At 46.5% G+C, this 10036-nt stretch overlaps 1 protein-coding gene across 1 annotated transcript; it reads left to right on the forward strand.

Annotated features, from left to right (window-relative positions):
* Positions 1-620: 620 nt before the first annotated feature.
* Positions 621-9768, forward strand: LOC137573489 (uncharacterized). Its single transcript, XM_068285417.1, has 7 exons — positions 621-773; positions 2853-3429; positions 4115-4384; positions 4450-4631; positions 4843-4968; positions 7784-7937; positions 9221-9768. The coding sequence occupies exons 1-7, from the start codon at positions 621-623 to the stop codon at positions 9766-9768; spliced, it is 2010 nt and encodes a 669-aa protein (XP_068141518.1).
* The last annotated feature ends 268 nt before the right edge of the window (positions 9769-10036 follow it).

Raw genomic sequence — 10036 nt, forward strand, 5'->3', positions numbered from 1 at the left:
TTTCTGGACGGATTCGAAGGACGTTTTATGCTGGATTAGATCAGATGCCCGCAAATACAATCAATTTGTGGCATTGCGTGTTGGAGAAATTCTGGAAGACTCTGACTTACTATCTTGGCGATGGGTGCCCACCCAGCACAACGTTGCCGACGATGGCACAAAATGGACAAAGTGGTTTGTTGGCCCGAGATTCTCGTATGAACAAGAGACACAATGGCCTAGCATGGAGCAGAGCCCGAGCCAGACGAGTGAAAGTATCTTGCACCGCGAGGAGAAAGTCAAAAGGAACTCTAGTTTGGCTTGCATCACACCTGATCCGGAACGATTCGGAACTTTGAAAAAGCTACGAGCGGTACAAAGGCGAATTCTAAACTTTTTTCTGCATTTGTAAGAAGCCTTGCGAAGAACAACTGTGGAACATTTTGACTATAAACCGCGATGTGGAAACCGACGCAGTTTTAATTCGCGCATGCCAAGAAGAGGAGTTTCCAGAATCCATGCCAGATCAGATGCTTAAACCAAGGACTTGGCATAACAAATAGGAGAAGTAAACTATGTAAGTGCACTCCTTACCTGGACTACGTATCAAAGGACGAATTGACAAAATTGAATGGGTAGATATGGATACGAAACGACCCATTATACTACCGCAAAAACATAGAGTAACGTTTCTGATAGTGGAGTACTATCACAGGAAGATTTATCATTTGCACAAGGAATTTGTCGTTAACGAGGTGCGACAACGGTACTGGATAACCGGCCTACGCGCTTTAGTGAGAAAAGTCGCGAACGCCTGTGTAGCATGTCGTATACGAGTGGCCCGACCACTGTCACCAAAGATGGGCGATTTACCAAAGGAGAGGTTGTCGCCGCATACACAACCATTCACATTCACTGGAGTGGATTGCTTCGGCCCATTTGAAGTCTCAGTGGGACGCAGGCACGAGAAAAGATGGGGCGTGTTATTCAAATGTGTACGACCCGAGCGACTGGTACGTTCAACTAAATCTATACTTTCAGAAATACTGCCAAAGGCCGGCCTGAAGAAAGAGATGTTAATTCACGGCCCCTGACCTATGTGCCTTTAGAAAGCGCCGAATCGGAAGCGTTAACGCCGAACCATTTTCTAAAAGGCAGTTTGAGTGGCCTACGTGAGAGCGGTTCGCTGGAACAGTCTGGTTCGCAACTCGCAAAAGGGTATCGTGTTGCCAGCCAAATTGCCGACCGTTTCTGGAAGAGGTGGCTGAGGGAGTACACAAGACGCACGAAATGGTTCCAACCGCAGATCAAGCCGATATCAGTAGGTGATTATCGTAGACGAAGCAGCTAAACGTAATAATTGGCCAAAAGGAAGTGTGGTCGACGTTCATCGTGGAAGTGACGGACAAGTGCGAAGCGCAGTCGCTCCATTACTTGGACTTGTGACGCGACCAACAGTAAAGTTGGCCGTACTAAATTTGCATGAAGGCGCTGGTGAATTACGAGGTGGGCATTATTGCTGTGCGGACTTAATTCCCGCCCCGCGCCAGTAGAAAGACTTGCCCAACGCGCACCTGGGTTTATTTCTTTATTCAAAGAAGAACAGTTAGAATTTACTTTGTCTTTGCCTGCACTGGTGATAGAGCAGCGGCGACGACGCGGAAGTCACAGCAAATTTGGCAAGCAGGAAAGGCGTGAAAATGAGAGAAAAAAACACAAATGTAAGATAATATAAAACATGTGAGAAATTTGAATTAACATTGAAATAAGGATTTCAGCCAACCGATCTAACCGTTCGATTTGCCCACAAATTGTGCAACTGAATATACACAGCGCAATAAATAAATAAAACACCGGCTTTTAATTGTTTGGTTAGAGGGCTCGGGAATATGTTCGATCTCGCGAACTTTTTTGGAGCAGGCCCACGTCGACAGACTGCGAGTCAACATCCTGAAATATTTATTTCTTTGTCTCCAGAAATATTACAAGAGTCTGAATATTTCTGAGCCACGTGGGTTGAACGGAATTTTCCAGAAGCTTCCTTCGCGAGAGCGACCGCGGCAGACGATTACATGCCGCCTCGCTGAGAAAGGAAAGCGACGGAGATAGTGAACCACGAAGACGGCGCTAAGGCGACCGAGAATGGAGCGGTCTTAAGGGACAGAGAAGCTGATACACCAACCATCTCAACGCCATCGAGAGACGGCGGTTTGTCAGTGCAACAAACAATTCTTAATGGAATGTTCGAGAGTCACGCAGGAAACGGTACGGCAATTAAACGGCAAAGTAAAATTGATCCAGTACCTGCGTTGGCGCAATCGACTATTCAAGGAGTGAGTCTACCATTTCTGGCCAATAAAGCCAACCTTCATAACGTATTATGGACCCAAGGACAAATGAGTAACGCGGTTGGAATGCAGCATGGACCTGGAAGCCAACTGCCGGCTACCGGACACTCGACGTTATCCCCTGGAGTGCACTCTACGGATTTAGGACACAAGAAAACTTTATTGTATTTACTTGAGCTTACAAAGGAAACTAAGAGAAGAACCAGCGGCACGCTCAAATAATTTGGATTCTGTTATTCAGCTACCACCAAACTATTGCGCGACACTGGTCGCGATTGGGCTTAAAGAATATCTGCACGACCCAGCTCTACTAGGCGAGCTCATCGAGAAGTTGCCTGGAGATTTGAAACTGGATTGGGGAAGACACCGAATGAGTCTAATCGGATGTATCGCTAACTTGTCTATCTTTGACAATTGGTTGTTCGGCATTGCAATGTGTGTCTCAATGGTTACGCCGTATACAGTTTCAGCTAAGGATGGAACGACGAGAACCATCAGCTAATTTTCTTGCACAACGAATTGCAGAGTGGATCTAGTCCGGAATCGAAAACGCATGAAGAACGCATCAGGTTGTGTCCCAAATGTGCAGAGAGTCATAACCTAGTAGACTGTCGCCCCTTTCGAGAAATGAGCGTGAAGCAGAGAAAAGAGTTAGTGCGGCAAAGGAGGCTTTGTTATTGTTGTTTTGATCAGCACGTGATACGGAATTGCAAAAGTAAAAGAAGTTGTGGCGTCGATGGATGCAAGCAGACGCATCATTCGTTGGTCCACGAGACATCGGTCTACAAGGAAGTCAAATCGCAGTGGCAGACGAATGACGATGATAAACCAGTTCATCCACCAATTTTATTCCATGGAGATACAACAAGCAAGGCTTTATTCAAATATATGCCAATCATGTTATATGCAAGGAAACGAAATTTAGCGACTCATGCCTTACTGGACGAGGGAGCCGCTTGCTGTTTGATTGAAGGAACTCTGGAAGACGAGTTAGGACTAGATGGCCCGGCCGAAGAACTGTGCTTAAAGTGGAACAGTCAAGTCACTCAAACGGCAAGCGCGTCCAAGTATGTGAGTGTCGGAGTGGCGTCGATGTGTCAAGGTGCGACGCGATTTGAACTCAAGAGTTTGCACACGGTACTTAAGCTGCACTTGCCTACGCAAACAGTTACCGACAAACTGGTAACGTCAAAAAGCCATCTACAGTATCTACCAAACTTAAGTTACTGTAACGTAAAAACAAGCTTAATTATTGATCTGGACAATTTGAAAGTGTGTGTGCCTTTGGAAATACGTGAGTCCGAAGAAGACGACGTGGTCGCGGCGCGCTGTAGATTGGTCTGGTCTGTGTGTGGCCGGCACAGCGCCGCCACGTCAGCGTCCTTACACATTTTGCACTGCAATGAAGGGAGCAGCTTTGGATGCGTTAATGAAAAAATACTTTCCTATGGAGTCTTCGGGAACACGCGTGCCAAGCAAGCCATTAAGGTCGAAAGACGACGAGCGCGCGTTGCAGATTATGAAGAAGACCACAAGTTATTGCATGATTGACAAACGTTGGCAAACTGGACTGTTATGGAGGTTCGACAAAATAGAGCTACCAGATTCATACTCAATGTCCATGAGGCGTCTTCAGTTTTTAGAAGCGAAAATGGCAAAGGACGTTAATCTTAGAAGCTTTTTGTTGGACACTATGCGAAGCTATGAAGAAAAGGAATACATCCGCAAATTAACGGAAAGTGAGTTAGAAAGTGGTAAAGGTTCATGGTTTCTTACTATATTTACAGCCACTAATCCAAACAAGAACAACACGAGGCTGGTGTGGGGTGCAGCTGCGAATGTCAAAGGCACGTCATTGAACGACGTCTTGCTAAAGGGCCCGGACATACTGACATCTCTAGTTGGCGTGCTAATACGTTTTCGGGAGCGACCAATAGCAGTGACTGGTGACATAAGTGAGATGTTTCACCAAGTAAGAGTGCTCCCAGAGGACCAGACGGCAGAAACGTACGTGAGGCAGGTTATGACATTCGGGGCTTCCTGCTCGCAGGCCTTAGGTAATTACATAAAGAATCGAACCGCTCAGAAAGGAATCTCCAAGAGCTATTGCTGCCATTTGAAGAAATACGTTCGTCCAGTCGTCACTGGCTCGAGTCGACAGACCCCGACGACGAGATGGCGGAGTTTGTATTGGAGGTGCAGAGACTTCACTTGGAAGGTGGATTCAACATGAGGCGCTGGACCTCGAATTCTGCGAGCCCAGTGAGAGCGCTAAAGAATCAGCAAGGAGACGTGTCTAGGGAGGTGGGATTCGTAAAAGAAACGCAAGATAAGGTTTTAGGCATGTGGTGGCTGCCCGTAACAGATCAACTTACGTATGTAGTCAAGCCGGGGTTGCTTGAAAGAGCATCGAAAGACTATTCCACCAAAAGAACTGTGCTAGGTGGTTATGTCAATTTTTGACCCACTCGGATTGCTTGGCTTTTTCACTGTTCGTGCTAAAAGTATTTTGCAGAATATCTGGCGAGCAGGAACGGATTGGGATGAGTCTCTTCAGGAAAAGGACTACGAAGATTGGAAAATTTGGGTGAAGCTGTTACCCAAAATCAACGAAGTGAGGATTTCAAGGTGCATGCCGAAGGTTTGTTGTGCAAGATGAGTACAACTTCACACGTTTGTGGACGCCTGCATAAACGCGTATGCAGCGCTTGAGTACCTGCGAGCAGAAGTGGATGGAATAGTCCACTGTTCCCTGGTAGCGTCGAAAACACGAGTGGCCCCCTCGAAGCCAGTCTCAATACGACGGATGGTACTGATGGCTGCTTTTTTAGGTTTACGGCTGACGAAATTCATCGAACCAGAACTCTCAGCAACAGTATGTCAGCGTATTTTCTGGACGGATTCGAAGGACGTTTTATGCTGGATTAGATCAGATGCCCGCAAATACAATCAATTTGTGGCATTGCGTGTTGGAGAAATTCTGGAAGACTCTGACTTACTATCTTGGCGATGGGTGCCCACCCAGCACAACGTTGCCGACGATGGCACAAAATGGACAAAGTGGTTTGTTGGCCCGAGATTCTCGTATGAACAAGAGACACAATGGCCTAGCATGGAGCAGAGCCCGAGCCAGACGAGTGAAAGTATCTTGCACCGCGAGGAGAAAGTCAAAAGGAACTCTAGTTTGGCTTGCATCACACCTGATCCGGAACGATTCGGAACTTTGAAAAAGCTACGAGCGGTACAAAGGCGAATTCTAAACTTTTTTCTGCATTTGTAAGAAGCCTTGCGAAGAACAACTGTGGAACATTTTGACTATAAACCGCGATGTGGAAACCGACGCAGTTTTAATTCGCGCATGCCAAGAAGAGGAGTTTCCAGAATCCATGCCAGATCAGATGCTTAAACCAAGGACTTGGCATAACAAATAGGAGAAGTAAACTATGTAAGTGCACTCCTTACCTGGACTACGTATCAAAGGACGAATTGACAAAATTGAATGGGTAGATATGGATACGAAACGACCCATTATACTACCGCAAAAACATAGAGTAACGTTTCTGATAGTGGAGTACTATCACAGGAAGATTTATCATTTGCACAAGGAATTTGTCGTTAACGAGGTGCGACAACGGTACTGGATAACCGGCCTACGCGCTTTAGTGAGAAAAGTCGCGAACGCCTGTGTAGCATGTCGTATACGAGTGGCCCGACCACTGTCACCAAAGATGGGCGATTTACCAAAGGAGAGGTTGTCGCCGCATACACAACCATTCACATTCACTGGAGTGGATTGCTTCGGCCCATTTGAAGTCTCAGTGGGACGCAGGCACGAGAAAAGATGGGGCGTGTTATTCAAATGTGTACGACCCGAGCGACTGGTACGTTCAACTAAATCTATACTTTCAGAAATACTGCCAAAGGCCGGCCTGAAGAAAGAGATGTTAATTCACGGCCCCTGACCTATGTGCCTTTAGAAAGCGCCGAATCGGAAGCGTTAACGCCGAACCATTTTCTAAAAGGCAGTTTGAGTGGCCTACGTGAGAGCGGTTCGCTGGAACAGTCTGGTTCGCAACTCGCAAAAGGGTATCGTGTTGCCAGCCAAATTGCCGACCGTTTCTGGAAGAGGTGGCTGAGGGAGTACACAAGACGCACGAAATGGTTCCAACCGCAGATCAAGCCGATATCAGTAGGTGATTATCGTAGACGAAGCAGCTAAACGTAATAATTGGCCAAAAGGAAGTGTGGTCGACGTTCATCGTGGAAGTGACGGACAAGTGCGAAGCGCAGTCGCTCCATTACTTGGACTTGTGACGCGACCAACAGTAAAGTTGGCCGTACTAAATTTGCATGAAGGCGCTGGTGAATTACGAGGTGGGCATTATTGCTGTGCGGACTTAATTCCCGCCCCGCGCCAGTAGAAAGACTTGCCCAACGCGCACCTGGGTTTATTTCTTTATTCAAAGAAGAACAGTTAGAATTTACTTTGTCTTTGCCTGCACTGGTGATAGAGCAGCGGCGACGACGCGGAAGTCACAGCAAATTTGGCAAGCAGGAAAGGCGTGAAAATGAGAGAAAAAACACAAATGTAAGATAATATAAAACATGTGAGAAATTTGAATTAACATTGAAATAAGGATTTCAGCCAACCGATCTAACCGTTCGATTTGCCCACAAATTGTGCAACTGAATATACACAGCGCAATAAATAAATAAAACACCGGCTTTTAATTGTTTGGTTAGAGGGCTCGGGAATATGTTCGATCTCGCGAACTTTTTTGGAGCAGGCCCACGTCGACAGACTGCGAGTCAACATCCTGAAATATTTATTTCTTTGTCTCCAGAAATATTACAAGAGTCTGAATATTTCTGAGCCACGTGGGTTGAACGGAATTTTCCAGAAGCTTCCTTCGCGAGAGCGACCGCGGCAGACGATTACATGCCGCCTCGCTGAGAAAGGAAAGCGACGGAGATAGTGAACCACGAAGACGGCGCTAAGGCGACCGAGAATGGAGCGGTCTTAAGGGACAGAGAAGCTGATACACCAACCATCTCAACGCCATCGAGAGACGGCGGTTTGTCAGTGCAACAAACAATTCTTAATGGAATGTTCGAGAGTCACGCAGGAAACGGTACGGCAATTAAACGGCAAAGTAAAATTGATCCAGTACCTGCGTTGGCGCAATCGACTATTCAAGGAGTGAGTCTACCATTTCTGGCCAATAAAGCCAACCTTCATAACGTATTATGGACCCAAGGACAAATGAGTAACGCGGCTGGAATGCAGCATGGACCTGGAAGCCAACTGCCAGCTACCGGACACTCGACGTTATGCCCTGGAGTGCTCTCTACGGATTTAGGACACAAGAAAACTTTATTGTATTTACTTGAGCTTACAAAGGAAACTAAGAGAAGAACCAGCGGCACGCTCAAATAATTTGGATTCTGTTATTCAGCTACCACTGGCGGAGCAAAACTATTGCGCGACACTGGTCGCGATTGGGCTTAAAGAATATCTGCACGACCCAGCTCTACTAGGCGAGCTCATCGAGAAGTTGCCTGGAGATTTGAAACTGGATTGGGGAAGACACCGAATGAGTCTAATCGGATGTATCGCTAAATTGTCTATCTTTGACAATTGGTTGTTCGGCATTGCAATGGTTACGCCGTATACAGTTCCAGCTAAGGATGGAACGAAGAGAACCATCAGCTAATTTTCTTGCACAACGAATTGCAGAGTGGATCTAGTCCGGAATCGAAAACGCATGAAGAACGCATCAGGTTGTGTCCCAAATGTGCAGAGAGTCATAACCTAGTAGACTGTCGCCCCTTTCGAGAAATGAGCGTGAAGCAGAGAAAGGAGTTAGTGCGGCAAAGGAGGCTTTGTTATTGTTGTTTTGATCAGCACGTAATACGGAATTGCAAAAGTAAAAGAAGTTGTGGCGTCGATGGATGCAAGCAGACGCATCATTTGTTGGTCCACGAGACATCGGACTACAAGGAGGTCAAATCGCAGTGGCAGACGAATGACGATGATAAACCAGTTCATCCACCAATTTTATTTCATGGAGATACAACAAGCAAGGCTTTATTCAGATATATGCCAATCATGTTATATGCATGGAAACGAAATTTAGCGACTTTGAAGGAACTCTGGAAGACGAGTTAGGACTAGATGGCCCGGCCGAAGAACTGTGCTTAAAGTGGAACAGTCAAGTCACTCAAACGGCAAGCGCGTCCAAGTATGTGAGTATCGGAGTGTCGTCGATGTGTCAAGGTGCGACGCGATTTGAACTCAAGAGTTTGCGCACGGTACTTAAGCTTAAACTTAAGTTACTGTAACGTAAAAACAAGCTTATTGATCTGGACAATTTGATAGTGTGCGTGCCTTTTGAGATACGTGAGTCCGAAGAAGACGACGTGGTCGCGGCGCGCTGTAGATTGGTCTGGTCTGTGTGTGGCCGGCACAGCGCCGCCACGTCAGCGTCCTTACACATTTTGCACTGCAATGAAGCGAGCAGCTTTGGATGCGTTAATGAAAAAATATTTTCCTATGGAGTCTTCGGGAACACGCGTGACAAGCAAGCCATTAAGGTCGAAAGACGACGAGCGCGCGTTTCAGATTATGGAGAAGACCACAAGTTATTGCCTGATTGAAAAACGTTGGCAAACTGGACTGTTATGGAGGTTCGACAAAATAGAGCTACCAGATTCATACTCAATGGCCATGAGGCGTCTTCAGTTTTTAGAAACGAAAATGGCAAAGGACGTTAATCTTAGAAGCTTTTTGTTGGACACTATGCGATGCTATGAAGAAAAGGAATACATCCGTAAATTAACGGAAAGTGAATTAGAAAATGGTAAAGGTTCATGGTTTCTTACTATATTTACAGCCACTAATCCAAACAAGAACAAGACGAGGCTGGTGTGGGGTGCAGCTGCGAAAGTCAAAGGCACGTCATTGAACGACGTCTTGCTAAAGGGCCCGGACATACTGACATCTCTAGTTGGCGTGCTAATACGTTTTCGGGAGCGACCAATAGCAGTGACTGGTGACATAAGTGAGATGTTTCACCAAGTAAGAGTGCGCCCAGAGGACCAGACGGCTCAGAAGTTTCTATGGCGTAGTGGAAACCCGGCTAAGACGGCAGAAACGTACGTGATGCAGGTTATGACATTCGGGGCTTCCTGCTCGCCGGACTTAGCTAATTACATAAAGAATCGCAACGCAGAGCGGTTCAAAAAGGAATCTCCAAGAGCTATTGCTGCCATTTGCAGAATACGTTCGTCCAGTCGTCACTGGCTCGAGTCGACAGACCCCGACGACGAGATGGCGGAGTTGGTATTGGAGGTGCAGAGACTTCACTTGGAAGGTGGATTCAACATGAGGCGCTGGACCTCGAATTCTGCGAATGTAGTGGGAGCGCTCAAGAATCAGTAAGGAGACATGCCTAGGGAGGTCGGATTCGTAAAAGAAACGCAAGATAAGGTTTTAGGCATGTGGTGGCTGCCTGTAACAGATCAACTTACGTATGTAGTCAAGCCGGAGTTGCTTGAAAGAGCATCGAAAGACTATTCCACCAAAAGAACTGTGCTAGGTGGTTATGTCAATTTTTGACCCACTCGGATTGCTTGGCTTTTTCACTGTTCGTGCTAAAAGTATTTTGCAGAATATCTGGCGAGCAGGAACGGATTGGGATGAGTCTCTT

The sequence above is a fragment of the Drosophila tropicalis genome, unplaced genomic scaffold (assembly GCF_018151085.1).
Source record: "Drosophila tropicalis isolate 14030-0801.00 unplaced genomic scaffold, ASM1815108v1 contig_409, whole genome shotgun sequence".
NCBI lineage: Eukaryota > Metazoa > Arthropoda > Insecta > Diptera > Drosophilidae > Drosophila > Drosophila tropicalis.

Bases quoted from the DNA above. Each gene is read 5' to 3' on its own strand.
- LOC137573489 (XM_068285417.1), top strand. From the start codon at position 621: ATGGATACGAAACGACCCATTATACTACCGCAAAAACATAGAGTAACG. The intron at 3,430-4,114 runs GTGCGACGCGAT...CTATATTTACAG, and splicing joins AGTGGCGTCGATGTGTCAAG to CCACTAATCCAAACAAGAAC. The intron at 4,385-4,449 runs GTAATTACATAA...TGCCATTTGAAG, and splicing joins TTCCTGCTCGCAGGCCTTAG to AAATACGTTCGTCCAGTCGT.